This window comes from Oncorhynchus nerka, linkage group LG20 (assembly GCF_034236695.1).
Source record: "Oncorhynchus nerka isolate Pitt River linkage group LG20, Oner_Uvic_2.0, whole genome shotgun sequence".
Lineage (NCBI taxonomy): Eukaryota > Metazoa > Chordata > Actinopteri > Salmoniformes > Salmonidae > Oncorhynchus > Oncorhynchus nerka.
In genome coordinates, this window is record NC_088415.1 from 17,040,059 (window position 1) to 17,058,169 (window position 18,111).

General features: G+C 42.3%; 1 protein-coding gene across 3 annotated transcripts; it reads left to right on the top strand.

Annotated features, from left to right (window-relative positions):
* The first annotated feature begins 308 nt into the window (after positions 1-308).
* Positions 309-17,959, top strand: LOC115101995 (tumor protein p53-inducible nuclear protein 2). Of its 3 annotated transcripts, none has more exons than XM_029621465.2 (4): positions 309-599; positions 11,828-12,291; positions 12,963-13,503; positions 13,649-17,959. In XM_029621465.2, exons 2-4 carry the CDS (start codon positions 12,168-12,170, stop codon positions 13,914-13,916), a joined length of 933 nt encoding a protein of 310 aa, XP_029477325.1. In that variant the 5' UTR covers positions 309-599; positions 11,828-12,167; the 3' UTR covers positions 13,917-17,959. The 3 variants fall into 3 exon arrangements, with proteins under 3 accessions (XP_029477325.1, XP_029477326.1, XP_029477327.1); XM_029621466.2 differs by having other exon boundaries at positions 13,652-17,959; XM_029621467.2 differs by having other exon boundaries at positions 13,347-13,503.
* The last annotated feature ends 152 nt before the right edge of the window (positions 17,960-18,111 follow it).

Here is an 18,111-nt window from a genome sequence, read left to right on the forward strand (position 1 = left end):
CCATTCATAGTTCTAGGACCAGTTTCTCCTCCCTGCCACGGGCGCCACCAGTAGTAAACAGTTGGAGGGGAAACAAAACACTGACCTTAGATCAGCTTCTAAGGGCAACTTTATTCTACTCCACCAGAGCATGTTGACAGTTTTGAGTCGGACTACGCAAAAACCATACCCAACCCCCACTGTGTTACCAAGAGGCCCGGCTTGGATCTTGTGTAATATTCCGATTGGCCGTCGGTTCTTGAGGGCGTGGAAATGGGCGTCACTGGAAGTATTGTGATATCACAATCAGCTGTTTTGTACGTTCTACATTCTGATCCGAGGATCAGCTGGAGGAAGCAATAACAGAGGGAAAATCTGCAAGGGAAAAAATCGAGCAAGAGGGAAAAAACTGCAGATGTTATACTCTGAACATCAAGTGTAAATTCAAGTTTTACACGAAGCCCCTTCTTCTACGAAGAAAGCCTTTTTTTTATTTTGTATTATGGTGTTTTAACTACCTCACTTAAAAGGCAACCTAAAGCTATGCTTTAAGAATTATTGTCGTTTCTACTTTGTGTGAGATCATCACGTTTACAATTTGAAATATATTGCTAATACAGGTAAGCTATTAAATCTCCTTTGCTGTTGTTTTTTGTGCTTTCTGAAAGGCAAACTGTGTAAGCTTGCAGGGTATCAGGCTACCTCTGCCACTGACGCCTGTATAGCTATCTCTGATGATGCATAGCCTATCTCATAACAGCAGATGAAGAAAATGCGAATTAGGTTGTGTTATAAACAGAATCATTCTGAAACAAAACAATCTACATTACAACGGAATTAATCCATTGTAGTAGTGGCTGTCACCGAGGAAAATACATTAGTTCTGCATTAAATTAATTATCGACTGTTATGCATCCTAGACATCCGTTTATAGGTCAATGACGTTTTGATGGCTTCCATAAATTGATGCTTTTACGGAAACCTCGACGTCCGGTTTATGATCTCTCAGAATATGAAAATTATGTTTACATAAAACCTGTCCTTGTTTTTCACCAAACTGGGGTGTTTTGTCGAATGAAGACGATGGGGGGTATTTTTGAATTGTGCCTTTCTCTCTTCCTCAGTGCTTATGTAGGCCTATGTATGGATTTTGAACGACCTCGATATTATAATTGATTCCTTCGCATCAGTCCTATACTGGTGAGCCTATCTGTCATTGCCATGACCCTTCCACTATATCCATAGCCGTGTCACAGACTCGGAGCTTACACGGATAATTCATGTTTAACCTGACCGCTATCGACAATGACTTATTCTGGGCCCTATTTTTCTCGTCGTCGGTGACATTGGGAAGGTTTTTGTAATCCAAATTAATTTATATCTGGCTTTAAATCAAATGTACACTGCTTGCTGTCGGACCCATAAAAGAATAAAACAAATGTTTTTCTTTCTTTTTCTCTCTCTCTCATCGGCATCTGTCAATGTGGTTGTTTAACTCGAAACAAAGAAGTTAAGGATGTTGAATCATTCCTTTATTTATTAACAATGCTTGGGGTTTATTCTTTATTTTGCATCCGAACAATTGCAGTTGAAATACATAAATAATCATTTGACGGCACCAGAATTGTTCCTTTTCTATTCGCCGCTGTTCTGCTTTCCTTTTCCTCGACCGAAATCGGCTGAACCAGCAGCATCAGTGACGTAAGAGTCTTCGTCATGCAAGCGCATAGGAGGTATTTATGTTGTTTTCGCGAAGCCACGCCCATCTCCCTCAGCTCCTCCCTCTGTTTAAACGGCCTTCTGACTGCCATGAGCAGAGAAATTATGAGCGCATCTGGGAATAGCAGAGCGACAGAGCGCTTTTGTTTTGTAGAATTAGGAAGAAAAAATGAAATATATAATTGTCTATATCTGGTCTTTACCTATTTGCTATGAGCTTATACTGGTTTATAACCAGTTTATAACCAGTGGATCAGGGTGAAAAACACAAAAAGCATAAAAGTAATATGCATTTGTACACTGATTTAACACGTATTATTATATCAAATCAAAGTTTATTTGTCACGTGCGCCGAATACAACAGACCTTACAGTGAAATGCAGAATACAACAGACCTTACAGTGAAATGCAGAATACAACAGACCTTACAGTGAAATGCCGAATACAACAGACCTTACAGTGAAATGCAGAATACAACAGACCTTACAGTGAAGTGAAATACAACAGAATACAGTGAAACAGACAGACCTTACAGTGAAATGCAGAATACAACAGACCTTACAGTGAAATGCAGAATACAACAGACCTTACAGTGAAATGCCGAATACAACAGACCTTACAGTGAAATGCCGAATACAACAGACCTTACAGTGAAATGCAGAATACAACAGACCTTACAGTGAAATGCAGAATACAACAGACCTTACAGTGAAATGCAGAATACAACAGACCTTACAGTGAAATGCAGAATACAACAGACCTTACAGTGAAATGCAGAATACAACAGACCTTACAGTGAAATGCAGAATACAACAGACCTTACAGTGAAATGCAGAATACAACAGACCTTACAGTGAAATGCAGAATACAACAGACCTTACAGTGAAATGCAGAATACAACAGACCTTACAGTGAAATGCAGAATACAACAGACCTTACAGTGAAATGCAGAATACAACAGACCTTACAGTGAAATGCCGAATACAACAGACCTTACAGTGAAATGCAGAATACAACAGACCTTACAGTGAAATGCAGAATACAACAGACCTTACAGTGAAATGCCGAATACAACAGACCTTACAGTGAAATGCCGAATACAACAGACCTTACAGTGAAATGCAGAATACAACAGACCTTACAGTGAAATGCAGAATACAACAGACCTTACAGTGAAATGCAGAATACAACAGACCTTACAGTGAAATGCTTACTTACAGGCTCTAACCAATAGTGCAGAGAAGGGGGGAACAAAGTATGTGTGTGTGTGTGTAGGTAAGTAAAGAAATAAAACAACAGTAAAAAGACATTTGAACATTTTGGCTATGTAGAATAAATAAATAAATAAATGATTAACTCAAGGTACCTGGCAGGGCTGTAATTACCATACCATATGCCATTAGTTTTGAATAACACATTTTTGCACGTGGGTTCAATCACCATTCTACACCATTTACTGTTAGGTTATGTTTCCTTTTAGAATGAATTAAACCAGTCACCAGTGCTGTCACAATGGAATCTTTATAACCACAAGTAATAATTTAACAGGTACAGTAAACATTGTGATGTCATCCAGAAGATAAATGCCTTGTGTTGGTCTATCATATTTCCCCCTTAGTTTATACAGGGCAAAAATATGGGAAATCTCTCGACATTTTCCTTGGATAAATTTCCAATGTATTTTTTTCCTGTTTCCCCCAAACATCAGTCCTTATATGGACCACCTGAGGCATGAGAGACCACTGCTGGCTGTTTAATGATGTTTCCAATATGTTCCAGTGCTGTTCTTATCCCTGGTGTCGTCTGTCTGTCCCAGTAGACAGAATGGTATATTTATACACCAGGCAGATAATACTGAATTAGCATCACAGCTGACTGATAGCATTTGCTTATCAAGGAGACTGAATGGTGCTTGACACAGTTCCTTCAAAGGAAGTGTGTTTGTGTGTGTTTATGACTTGGGAACTCACAAAAAAGTGGCCCTGGGACAGTTTAATATTCTTAGAAAGATTCAAAGTGGGTAAACTCACGTAAATACATTTTTTGAGTAAATGTTTTATCTGGCATCATCCTGTGACTTCAGTAAGCCTTAAGGAATGCATGAAAAACAGTCAAGAAGGGAGCTGATCAACAGACTCCTCTATGTCCTCTGCAACATCTCTCATATCTCCACCTAAACCATCAACATTCATTTCATTGGTAGCCTATCGCTTTATTTTACGAGCCTTCTTATGACGTTTCATATTTGCCTTATAAACATATGCAGCCACAGATAAACCATTACAAAACTGTATAATGCAATGATAAGACAGAAGCTAGAAGTCAGAATGAACTTTCTTAGCAGTAGGTTTTTATTGAAATAGAATACGGCTTTGTTTTATCCTCTCTACAAGCACATCACACTGGTTGAATCAACGTTGTTTCCACGTCATTTTATTGACATTACATTGAACCATAGACTTTGAATTGACGTCTGTTTACATCCCCGTTTTGAGAAAGGCAGCATTACTTTCTTCTTGGCTGCTTTCCTGACAGGATCGTTTCTGACAAAATGTCTAGTTAAATGTGATCATTTCTGTGTGTGTGTTTCTCTTCTTAGCGTGAGACTCCTGTGTCCTCCTGTCGGCTCCTGGTGTCTGTCACCATGGCAACCGTCCAAATAAGCAGGAAGTGTCGCTTTCCACCCATGCGTAACATATGTCCCTCTCCTTCTTCATCGCACTCCTTTCCTTTCATTTATCTCCCTCACCTCATTGTACATCTTTCTCCCTCTCTCGACCTCCTCTGTTTTTATCCATACCTGGAGCCTAATTGCTATCTCTTTCTATTCCTCTCCTACACCTCTCTCCTTTCCTCTTCTCCCCCTACATTAATCTCTCTCACTTTTCATTTGTCTCTCTTCCTCCTTCCTCTTCTCTCCCCCCCCCCTCCCCCCATATTATCTAATTTTAGAAAGTACACCCTGTCAGATCAGAGAGGTCAGTGTTCCGTCATACCGTCCAGTAGCCTCTGCAGGAATGATATGTCTCTCTGATATCCAATATCTCCCTCCATGGTTAAATACAGGGACAGAAAAGTGCAGGCTCCAGTGGCTCAGTTGGTTAGAGTATGAGGCTTGCAATTTCAGGGATGTAGGTTCGATCCCCAGATGACCTATGAAGTGTCTAAACTTTTTGTATATTATATTATACTGTATTTGTTCTTTTTTTACTGTCTTTGTGTTACTCCTTCCCCCTAGACTCCAGGCCCTGATTACGACCCGAGTTAAGCGTGCGTAAATTGAACTTTTCTCTCTATGCGTATTCTGACCTTGAACTTAAGCATGGGTCTAGCGAACCTGCCGGTTCCAGGTGGAAAAAACTTTTTTTTTCATTCATATTTTTTCATATAGAAATAACAGCATTCTCCATGCACTGTAATTTCTGAATGGATAAGAGCTAGGTAAATGCATAATCCGTTTGGAGAAGGGGATTGTAAATACACACATCAATTGTTTTAAGTGATTTTTACTTTTGATCCCTGGAGATGAATGTGAAACCAGTGATATGGAAGCTAACTGAAAAGCATGTCAACATGACATGTATTGCTGCCCCTTTCCCACGGTGAAATAGGTTACAAACACACCAAGACAGCCTTGAAGAGGGCACGAAAATGCCTTTCCCCCTCAGGAGATTGAAAAGAATAGGCATGGGTCCCCAGATCCTCAAAAGGTTTTTACAGCTGAACCATTGAGGGCATCCTGACTGGTTGCATCATTGCCTGGTATGGCAACTGCTCGGCATCCGACCATAAGGCGCAGCAGAGGGTAGTGCGTACAGCCCAGTACATCACTGGGGCCAAGCTTCCTGCCATCCAGGACCTTTATACTAGGCGGTGTCAGAGGAAGGCCCAAAACATTGTCAAAGACTCCAGTCACCCAACTCATAGTCTGCTCTCTACGGCAAGCGGTACCGAAGCGCCAAGTCTAGGTCCAAAAGGCTCCTTAACTGCTTCTACCCCCAAGCCTTAAGACTGCTGAACAATTAATCAAATGACCCCTCCCCCCCTTTGTTTTGACACTGCTGCTACTCGCTGTTTATTATCTATGCATAGTCACATTACCCCTACCTACATGTACAAATGACCTCGACTAACCTGTATCCTCACACATTGACTCGGTACCGGTACGCCCCTGTATATAGCCTCGTTATTGTTATTTTACTGTGGAACTTTTACATTTTTTACTATAGTGTATTTAGTAAAAAAAAAAAAACTCTACATTCTTAAAACAACATTGTTGGTTAAGGGCTTGTAAGTAAGCATTTTACGGTAAGGTCTACACCTGTTGGTTAAGGGCTTGTAAGTAAGTGTTTTACGGTAAGGTCTACACCTGTTGGTTAAGGGCTTGTAAGTAAGCATTTTACGGTAAGGTCTACACCTGTTGGTTAAGGGCTTGTAAGTAAGCATTTTACGGTAAGGTCTACACCTGTTGGTTAAGGGCTTGTCAGTAAGCATTTTACGGTAAGGTCTACACCTGTTGGTTAAGGGCTTGTAAGTAAGCATTTTACGGTAAGGTCTACACCTGTTGGTTAAGGGCTTGTAAGTAAGCATTTTACGGTAAGGTCTACACCTGTTGGTTAAGGGCTTGTCATTAAGCATTTTACGGTTAGGTCTACACCTGTTGGTTAAGGGCTTGTAAGTAAGCATTTTACGGTAAGGTCTACACCTGTTGGTTAAGGGCTTGTCAGTAAGCATTTTACGGTAAGGTCTACACCTGTTGGTTAAGGGCTTGTCAGTAAGCATTTTACGGTAAGGTCTACACCTGTTGGTTAAGGGCTTGTCAGTAAGCATTTTACGGTAAGGTCTACACCTGTTGGTTAAGGGCTTGTCAGTAAGCATTTTACGGTAAGGTCTACACCTGTTGGTAAAGGGCTTGTAAGTAAGCATTTTACGGTAAGGTCTACACCTGTTGGTTAAGGGCTTGTAAGTAAGCATTTTACGGTAAGGTCTACACCTGTTGTATTCGACGCATGTGACCTTTTTTGTGTGATTTGATAAATAGCTGTGCCATCGTTCTGAATTTGAATTGTGTGCCCTCATAATTTGCATGGATGAAATTTGGACACCCAAGCTATAGGCTTCTGTAGGGCTGAACCTAGGCTTCTTTAGGGCTGAACCTAGGCTTCTGTAGGGATGAATCTAGGCTTCTGTAGGGCTGAACCTAACAAATTTACAGTTGAAGTTGGAGGTTTACATACACTTAGGTTGTAGTCATTAAAACTAATTTTTCAACCACTCCACAAATTTCTTGTTAACAAATTATAGTTTTGGCAAGTTGGTTAGGACATCTACTTTGTGCATGACACAAGTCATATTTTCAACAATTGTTTAGAGACAGATTATTTCACTTATAATTCATTGTATCACATTACCAGTGGCTCAGAAGTTTACATACACAAAGCTGACTGTGCCTTTAAACAGCTTGGACAATTCCAGAAAATTATGTCATGGCTTTCTGATAGGCTTATTGACATCATTTGAGTCAATTGGAGGTGTACCTGTGGATGTATTTCAAGGCCTACCTTCAAACTCAGTGCCTCTTTGCTTGACATCATCAAAAGAAATTAGCCAAGATCTCAGAAAAAAGTTGTAGACCTCCACAAATCTGGTTCATCCTTGGGAGCATTTTCCAAACGCCTGAAGGTACCACGTTCATCTGTACAAACAATAGTAAGCAAGTATAAACCCCATGGGACCACATATCCGTCATAACGCTCAGGAAGGAGATGCGTTCTGTCTCCTAGAGATGAATGTACTTTGGTGTGAAAAGTGCAAATCAATCCCAGAACAACAGCAAAGGACCTTGTGAAGATGCTGGAGGAAACGGATACAGAAGTATCTATATCCACAGTAAAACAAGTCCTATATCGACATAACCTGAAAGTCCGCTCTGCAAGGAAGAAGCCACTGCTCCAAAACCACCATAAAAAATCCAAACTAGGGTTTGGAACTGCATATGGGGACAAAGATCGTATTTTTTTGAGAAATGTCCTCTGGTCTGATGAAAGGAAAATAGAACTGTTTGGCCATAATGACCATCGTTATGGTTGGAGGAAAAAGGGGGAGGCTTGCAAGCCGAAAAACACCCTCCCAACCGTGAAGCATGGGGGTGGCAGCATCATGTTGTGGGGGTGCTTTGCTGTAGGAGGGACTGGTGCACTTCTCAAAATAGATGGCGTCATGAGGAAAGGAAAATGATGTGGATATATTGAAGAAACATCTCAAGACATCAGTTAAAGCTTGGTCGCAAATTAGCCTTCCAACAATGACCCAAGCATACTTCCAAAGTTGTTACAAAATGACTTAAGGACAACAAAGTCAAGGTATTGGAGTGGCCAACACAAAGCCCTGAGCTCAATCCTATAGAAGATTTGTGGGCAGAACTGAAAAAGCGTGTGCGAGCAAGGAGGCCTACAAACCTGACTCAGTTACACCACCTCTGTCAGGAGGAATGGGCCAAAATTCACCCAACTGATTGTGGGAAGCTTGTGGAAGGCTACTCGAAACGTTTGACCCAAGTTAAACAATTTAAAGGCAATGCTACCAAATACTAATTGAGTGTGTACACTTCTGACCCACTGGGAATGTGATGAAAGAAATCAAATCTGAAATAAATTATTCTGATATTTGACATTCTTAAAATAAAGTGGTGATCCTATCTGACCTAAGAGAGATCATTTGTATTAGGATTAAATGACAGGAATGGTAAAAAACTGAGTTTAAATGTATTTGCCTAAGGTGCATGTAAACTTCCGACTTCAACTGTATGTATGCACTTTAGAATGTTTTAATTATAGCCTATGGCCGGGCTTTTCTTAGCTTTATTTTACCATTTGTATCATGTAAAATATTAGCCACTATTGGAGCCACCATCAGTAATACCCACATACATTTATAACTGTCACTTGCACTGTTCGTTTTCTTACATTTTGTACCATTCCGTTCCGTTTACCGTTCATTCCTCTGTCACATCCGTGCAAATGGTTCCTGAGGGTCGCTAGCATTAATGGATCATATTAGGCTAACGTTCAATAATTTGGGACATGTAGCCTATTCTAATCATTATGGAACTCAGACCACACATAGCAGGTTGAACCTAGAGCCTTGCGCACGGTTCACGACGACTGGATCGTTGTCATACAGTTTCATGATTAGTGAGAATTGGGGTAGATTTGTAGACTCTTTTCAACACTTATTGTACACTTTTTTCCACATTCCAACATTTCATGGTTTGAACTTGAATGTGACAATTTTCAGGATTTTCAAACCCCTGTATTTTTTTGTGCGTAAAGGCTCTCCAAACCTGTCTTTTTTAATGATTCATGCATACTTTCCTAACCCTAAAATGTGCCAAAATAATCTACAAGATCAGAGTATTTTTAAATCTAACCAGTTGGTGCTGAAATGGAGACGAAGATGGATAGATGGGTTGGTTGTTTAGCAACAAAAACCACCCGCTCACAACCATCGGGCAAAACAGATGAGGTTGGCTTAGATTGTTGACAACATGTAAACTGTATTTCTTCTCCAATGTTTATTGAAAACATAAATACATTTCCACAATGACCACTTGTTGTCTCTCAAATATATAGTTGAAGTTGTTGGCTAGCTAGCTAGCAATCAATAACAAGATTAAACAAGCTGAAACGAGCCACTTGCGATTCTCCACATGGCAGTTTGTTGTCATTCTTGCTAGTAATCTGGCCACCCAGAATCACAACGACAGGCGCGCTGAATTACATGTATTCAACGCGCGCAATGGAAGCACCGTTATATGCACCTTCATAAGGTAAGTCTGAAAACCAACTACTGAGAAGTGTGTAAGAAAGAAATGCGTACTTTTCCTTAATCGGAATCGGGTCCCTCGTGTCTTCTCTCGGTAGTCCATCAGGCCTAAACCCATTCTGTTGTTCACTATAGCAGTAGCACAGGGGGGAGGGTGTAACGCCATTGTTCCTCAGGAACAGCCTGGCTGCGTCTCCTTAGTCTGCAATAGCTTCCCTTCCCTTAATCAAATTTCCTTCATTACAACCCAATTCAAAGAACTCATCTGAAAGAAGCAATTTATCTGTTTGCATTTGTGTCTGAGTGTCTGACCGATTCTAACTGCATGCATACATTTTATGATCCTATTGAGAAAAGACTATTGTGATTGTTTACGATTTGTTGAGCTTATTAAGCTATTTACTTGTTATTCATTTCGGAATTACATTACAATTACCCAATAGCGCCACATTTTCCAACTTTAGTTGAATTCTTTGAAGTACAGTAAGCCCCACAATGTGCGCACTGTTGTTACTGCATAATTTGCTAGTAGATTGAAGACAAATTGACCAGCTGAAACAGAACCGTAAAACGGTTACTGTCTCCAGTCAGCCAGTATGACCCAGACAAACCTTCTCCCTCTGTCTACCTCAGACGTAGACAGAGATAACTGCATCTCAATACTCTAGTGCCTTCCTCATCTCCTTCCCTTCATATGCACTGATCTGAGGACACAGAACAGGTGAAAGCATTATAAGTGGATGCCTACTGTGCATTTGCTTTCAGTTTACTGGTCAATTTCTTTCAGATGAGTGCGGGTGAAGGGAAGGAGATGAGGATGAGGTGAGGAAAACACGTGAGAATGTTGAGATGCAGCCAACCTATCACACTTTCTAATCTTCTCCTCATAAATGGTTCCTTGACCAACATGATTAAAGTAGCCCTGGAACAGAAAGGCTCTTTTTGTTCAGTTCTGCTCACGTGATTTCGCCACATACACTTCATGGCCAAAAGTATGTGGAAACCTGCTCGTCGAACATCTCATTCCAAAATCATGGGTATTAATATGGGGTTGGTCCCCCCTTTGCTGCTACAACTGCCTCCACTCTTCCTGGAAGGCTTTCCACTAGATGATGGAACATTGCTGCAGGGACATGCTTTCATTCAACCACAAGAACATTAGTGAGGTCGAGCACTGATGTTAGGCGATTAGGCCTTGCTCGCAGTTGGCATTCCAATTCATTCAAAAGGTGTTCGATGGGGTTGAGGTCAGGAGTCTGTGCAGGCCAGTCAAGTTCTTCCACACCGATCTTGACAAACTATTTCTGTGTGGACCTCGCTTTGTACACGGGGCCATTGTCATGCTGAAACAGGAAGGGGCCCTCCCCAAATTGTTGCCACAAAATTGGAAGCACAGAATCGTCTAGAATGCCATTGAATGCTGTAGTGTTAAGATTTCCCTTCACTGGAACTAAGAGCCCTAGCCCGTACCAAGAAAAACAGCCCCAGACCATTATTCCTCCTCCACCAAACTTTACAGTTGGCACTATGCATTCGGACAGGTAGTGTTTTCCTGGCATCCGCCAAACCCAGATTCGTCCGTCGGACTGCCAGATGGTGAAGCGTGATTCATCACTCCACTGTTCCATAGTCCAGAGTCCAATGGAGGCAAGCTTTGTACCACTCCAGCCGATGCTTGGCATTGCGCATGGTGATCTTAGGCGTGTGTGATGCTGCTTGGCCATGGAAACCCATTTCTGATGCTCCCGACGAACAGTTCTTGTGCTGACGTTGCTTCCAGAGGCAGTTTGGAACTCGGCATTGAGTGTTGCAACCGAGAACAGACGATTTTTACGCACTACGCGCTTCAGCACTCAGCGGTTCCGTTCTGTGAGCTTGTGTGGCCTACCACTTCACGGCTGAACTGTTGTTGCTCCTAGACATTTCCACTTCACAATAACAGCACTTACAATTGACGGGGGCAGCTCTAACAGGGCAGAAATTTGACGAACTGACTTGGAAAGATGCCACGTTGAAAGTCACTAAGCTCTTCAGTAGGGGCCATTCTACTGCCAGTGTTTGTCTATGGAGATTGCATGGCGGTGTGCTCAATTGTATGCACCTGTCAGCAACAGCTGTTGCTGAAATAGTCAAGTCGACCATTTTTGGCCATATCTCCTTCATCTCGCTTTTTACTAATTTGTGATTCGCAACGCTGCTTTCTAATGTTCCTCTCCACTTGTTCCCATTGTCTTTGGATTTGTAATCTAAATATTTTCTTGCTGTTCTTAATAGTCTCTCCTGTTTTTCTTTTGTCTCCCCACAGGCCTTTGCAGCGATACCAAGTAAAACCTTACATTTGCACTAAGGAAGCCTGTCGAGTCCTGTAAGAAAATCAACCTACGAGATCAAGACAAGAAAAGGGTTGAAGCAAAGAGAGGCCAAGAAAACCGTGCTCACTTTCCTGACCTGGCAACTGTTTGACAAAGCGAAAAGAGAAATAACTAACTAAATAAGAGAAACAAAAATACTTAATAAGTAGCAAAAACACACAAAGGCAGCTAGCTATACCTTGAGAACTACAACTATACACAGAACCTGACTTCCGCAATCCCTGACCCTTGACTTTTTACCCATTGACGTGTACCCGACCAACCGGCCTAGCCATGTTCCAAGCTCTGAGCAGCCTGTTCTTCGGAGAGGTGGAGGAGGTGGCCGCAGATATCAAGGGGCCCAACCCCTGTGTGACCGACGCTGATGAGGAAGGATGGATGCTGGTCAACCTGCCCGGTGAGTCCTCCCTTAGGGATAGTTGGAAGGGGTTGGAAGTGGAGAGGGAAATGGTAGTCACTATATGGCCATGCCAGAATGGACAGAAGTGAGGATATTGACGGTACTGTTGAGCATGTACATCAGCTGTTCGTTTTCTAACGTCAAAGGTTTTGGTGATTTGTGGTCAGCACTTCAGTCCTCTCTAGTGTGGCCATATAGTGATGGGGGTGTGGGGGCTAATATATTGTTTAAAATCTCCATAAAAGGGAATCTGAATAGTTTAGAGACCACATCTCAAACTAAATATATAAGCCCCAATGAAACACATCACAAAACAGTCAGTACAACAATACTGTCACTGACATGACCAAGCGGTTAGAGGGTCGAAGTAACTAATTATATTATTCCTATTTTTATGTTTTGTGTTTCTTTACCCTTTCTTCTCCCCCCTCTCCAATTTTATTTAAATATCCTGACATTTCTCACACTGGTGTGTGTGTGTGTGTGCGTGTGTGTGTGTGTGTGTGTGTGTGTGTGTGTGTGCATGTGCTCCCCTTTTAATGACCCCACAACCTGCATGGCTTCTTCCTCTTTGCCTTCACCTTTCCCCCTAACCTACACCACCCTAAACATACACCCTACCTGAATTGGCCGACTCCTCCATGGTCCCACCTTTACTCTGTTCTCAGGGGAAGCTGATTGTGCGATGCTAGTAGAGGGAGGGATAGAGGCGCCATCGATAGCACAGGCGCAAGCACAAAACAACCAATCAAATCACCCAGACACACCCACCAGAACTGAGTGCCCCGTCCCATCTCCAACCCCTCCCCCCCAATATCAGAATCGCCGCAGAACACACAAAGCTTGTTCACGAGCGGCAACAGTGGCGCCATCAGACCCCCTCTCCACTCTCCCTTCTGCTAGCCCGTTAGCCACGGGCATCGTTACGCCCATATCCCTAAAAAGGCGGGCCAGGCTCTCCACCCCATCTGTGTCCCCTGGCAGTAGTGGGTCGGAGAGAGGCTGCATGGACGAGAGCTGGTTCGTTACCCCTCCCCCCTGTTTCACTGCAGAGGGAGCCACGGCCGAGACCAGCCCCATGGAGGATCTGCTTATAGAACACCCCAGCATGTCCGTCTACGTCTCCCCTAGCAACCTGTCCATGATCTCCAACGGCAACCTGTCCATCGTCGGGGAGGAGAGCATCACCAGCCTGACAGGCAGCATGAGGTGAGGACCGACCTACCAACACCTTATTATATCTTTGTCACCATGTAATAGATCTGGCACATAGCCACCGTTCTATGAGAGAGCTACATAACTGCTTGACTAATGTTCTATACCCCAACTTCCTCCTATTCCTCCCCTCCTCTAGCAGGGTGGCAGAACCAGCCGCTACCTCTGCCGTCCATAATACCATGCCCACCAGGGTAACCCGAGGAGCCGCTGCCCAGGCTGGTACCCTGGCCAAGGTGACCCAGGTGGCCAGGGTTCAGAGGGGCAAGGCCCGCACTGAGAGGCGCCACCTTGGACGCAACCGCATCCAGCGCCAGAACCGCACTAGGGAGCAGGTTCCCCGCCACGCAGCCCACGCTAGAAACACCTACCTGCACCAGCCCTGCCAGCGTAACATCTGCCACTGAGCTCCCAGGGGGAGCCATTTACTCTGAGGCCATTAGTGGTTATACTCCCCCTTACATACATACAGGTAGATTTATATGGACACACACACATATATACTCATGTAGACAAATATGTAAATACACATGCACACAACGTACATGCATCATTTACACATGCACACACAGCACATAGACACTCTCTCTTTTACTAAATCACTCTCCCACACACACACACACACACACACTAATTGATTTACGTAGGCTACTGTGCCATGTTAGGCCCTAAACCCCAACCAAGCCCTCTAATAACTTAAGTCTATTGTTGTTAGCTGTCACATAGAAACATTTTTGAAAAACTTGCAAAAAAATATTACTTAGCAACTAATATGTGTGTAAAACTATAAAAAGTTCCATCTACTCTCTCCATTTCAGTTAAAACACTCATCTCCTCTGTCTCTTTCTAGTGGAAGTCCACCTATTTACTGTCATGGAATACATGGCCCTCTCTCCTTTGCAGCCGTCCTAATGCTTTTAATCAGGTTGGGGGACAGGCAGGCAAAGGAGGAGAAATGAAAGATGCTCACTCTCTTTCTGCGGGAACAAGCTTTTATAGGGAATCTTTATTAGATAGCACACCTGTGGACATGTAATAATTTTAGCCGTTGAGTATCTACGTAGCTGGTTATAAATGAAGACATTTTTTTGCAACAGGAAAAACACCTCATCTTGTCCTTTATTTGCCGTGTTTGAGTTACCAAACATTTTTTAATAAAGAAATCTGTTCGCAAAAAGGAAGAGTATACCGTGTACATTACAGTGAGAGAGGAGAAAAACCAGAAGAGGTGTTTGTCCTCTTGTCCCAATGTGAGGGATGGAAGCAGGTAGAGGAAGGTGAAAGAGAGGAAGACGAAAACAGACTAAAGAGTAAAAAGAAGTGAAAAACGATGAATTGGAGAGTTTAGATAGGATGACAGAGGAACCAGAGTAGATGTAGTTGACTGTGTAGTGTAGCTTTCTGGGCAACCAATAGTTCATTTTTAGAATGCCTAACTGGCTACTTTGACATATTTGGCTTGCCATCTGTGACTAAGACAAGTTTGCCAATGCAGAAACAAACAGGCACTCTTATCTCAAGTCAGGCAGACTTGCAAAGCAGGAAGCTGATTCCCTAATTTCCTAAACGTTTTTGTTCAACAACTACAACACGATCATGAAAGTAATTCAGAGCTGTCTGGTCATAAGAAGTCTAGTATAGCTAGCTTCAATGACTGTGCATAGTTAACTGTGTATGTCCTGTGCAAATGACTTTGTTGGGACGTACCATAATGATATATGTAGGGAAACTAGCCAAGGGTTGCCTGTAGGTTACAAGGTATGACAGGCTAAAGTAGGTGCAAGGCGGTATGGATGGCAACTATTTATTTTGGTTTGTTTGTTTGTCTGCTACTGTTATTAAAGTTATGGAGAAGGTAGGCCTAACCAATGCTCTCTGAATGATGTCTGTGACAGGAAAAGCCTGTTCCCTGCAGCCCCATAATGAGAGCACATCGTTTCATCCAAATAGCTGACAACCTAAAAACTTGGCCTAGTTTGACAGAATGACTGTGAAAGATTCACACTTTGAGGAGAATAGTAGAAAAAAAAGAGAACAAAATGTATATCCATTTGCTCAGCACATTGGGCTCCAACTGATGTTATTGTGCTGTGATGCTTCTGCATTAAGACACCTCCCCCCTAACTAAATATTAATCAAGTGACAACCTTACCCATGAAAAGACAAACAGGGAAATAGATAACATCGACCAATCCCTTTTCACTTCACGTCATTCAGTGACAACAGGGTAATCATGGTAGGAGACTCGGGGTGAACACACACACACACACACACACACACACGATGTCCACCGGGCTGATACTGCTCAGTGTTGCTAGTAAAGACTAGCTCAAGGACAGAGAATTAGTTATGAGTGACCCTTTCCCTTCTACACCCACTCCCTGGCCTCCTAATAGCACATCCAGCCGTAACAGTGTCCCCCACCTTAAGATCTAGCTTACTGAGATGTATTCAACTACAATAGTAAACTATGGTGCTGAAGTGTATATGACTATATACTAAAGTTTGTAAATGATTTGAGACATGGATGTAAGTTTGCACTGTCATACATTTTGGTGAATCAAAGTTTTAGCTGTGTGATGTCTTTTATTCTCCTTTGGGATGTTTACTTTTTCTTTTTGTTTTGTATCAAACCATCAAAGGTCTGTGAGAGTGTGAGAGGATGTGTGTTAAAAAAAATACTTCAAAAGACTAATAATGATCAATTATTTTTCTTGTACATATTAGAATACAGGTTGTAATGCTCCTTGCCGTTAGGTGTCAAAGCGACTCAGGATTAGAGTCCTTAAAGTAGCTACCATCTTGACTGAGGACAAGACTGTCCCTGCCTCTTTCCTGAATAGGACAGTAAGGATGCATCTCAATGATCTAAAGTGGCATCCTATCCACTTATCCTTTCCTTAATCTACACTGAGATGTGACCAATTGAGATGTACCCTATTGGAGCTTTTGAGTTAGATGTGTTAACGTTCCAATTAGACACTGCCCTCTAGGGGGATAAAAGTGTAATAACTTGTAACGACACAGGATCATTTCATGCTGGCATCATCATAACACAACACATATTTCAAAGTATAAAGATGTATTTGTGGGAGCAGTGGAATTGTTCTCTAGATACAGTGAGAGTGAGGTGAGAAATTGTTCTTATTGTTTAGAATGTTCTGAACTAGAAACATTTATTTGTCCTTTCAATCACAAACCACCATGTTCCACTCAACGTATCGCCAACCATCTTGTAAATTACTATATTTTATTTGATTTATCTACTAATATGAAATAATTATTAATATTATGTATATTTATTTTCTGTTGCTGTTTTAAATGATGACTGTATGTAACTCTGTTTGATCCTATGAATGACGCAGTGTGTGGATTGCAGTAACGACTCACTCAGACACACAGATACACACACATCTGGTCTCCATACTTCCTTAACCCCTAGGGTTTTCTGAACCTTATACTACAGTATCTCTGTGGTCACACTTCTTACTCACATGATGAAGACATTTTACAAAGAGAGAGGGGAGGGGGCCTATACATGAGAGACCATAGCTGTGTGTGTGTGTGTGTGTGTGTGTGTAACTCACCACCTCTAACAAGGCCTTGTTGGTCCTCACTGCGAGACTGTTTTTCTCTTTTTCTTGTTGTTCTTTTCCTTCTTTCACCTTTCACCTTTCATCACCTTCTCACCTTTACGTCCATGTTATCTCCAAGTTGTTGTTTTCTGAGTATGTAGTGTGGGACTAATGAAAGGTGTGAGTTTAGGGTGGCAACCCGCCAATCACAGAGAGAGGGCGGGGCCACCAGGTGCACGTGTGTCTAGTGTGATGTGAGAGTTGTGGGGGAGGGAGGGAGGAAGAAAGAGGGGATGTGACAGAGGATGGAGTAAGCAGATAGATTGAAAAAAAATCTGAAATGAAATGTATAAAAAAAAAAATATATGCTTATTTTTCCCCGTTTAGTTATTAGAACAGTTGTTCACCTGGTATGTTAATGTTTTAAAAGAAAGGGGGTTGATTGTGTGTGGATTATTTTTGTTCTGCTTTGCGCCCTAAAATGATGGCAGCTTTAAGATACTTTGGGGTTCACCCACGTACCATCTCAATGAGTACACCCCTCCCCCATCAAAACAACTATTTATAGACATATAAAAAAGATTGATGTATCTGATATCTATGGTGATCGTGCCTTTCACTATTTCTGCATGGTTTTTGTGATGTACTGAATTGTTCCATCCCTGAGTGGACAGTCAGGTCCATAGACAGTCAAGTCCATAGACAGTGAAGACCATAGACAGTCAAGTCCATAGACAGTCAAGTCCATAGACAGTCAAGTCCATAGACATTGAAGACCTATGCAACCATCAACGGATGGGTTAATACAACATCCATTCAGAAAAACGCAGGTACCACACAACAACAACAACAACAATAAACACTCAGGTTGACAACCTGAATCTCGTCTCGTCATTTACACCTGAAGGACTGGTTGGTCGGTGTGAGGACTGGAGGGAAAGGAAGAGGGGGGGTAGCTTGGCTGGGGGTCGGGGTGAGGACTGGGGGAAGGGGGGCAGGGTAGCTTGGCTGGGGTTGGGGTGAGGAC

Bases quoted from the DNA above. Each gene is read 5' to 3' on its own strand.
- LOC115101995 (XM_029621465.2), top strand. From the start codon at position 12,168: ATGTTCCAAGCTCTGAGCAGCCTGTTCTTCGGAGAGGTGGAGGAGGTG. The intron at 12,292-12,962 runs GTGAGTCCTCCC...CTCTGTTCTCAG, and splicing joins GATGCTGGTCAACCTGCCCG to GGGAAGCTGATTGTGCGATG. The intron at 13,504-13,648 runs GTGAGGACCGAC...CCCCTCCTCTAG, and splicing joins AGCCTGACAGGCAGCATGAG to CAGGGTGGCAGAACCAGCCG.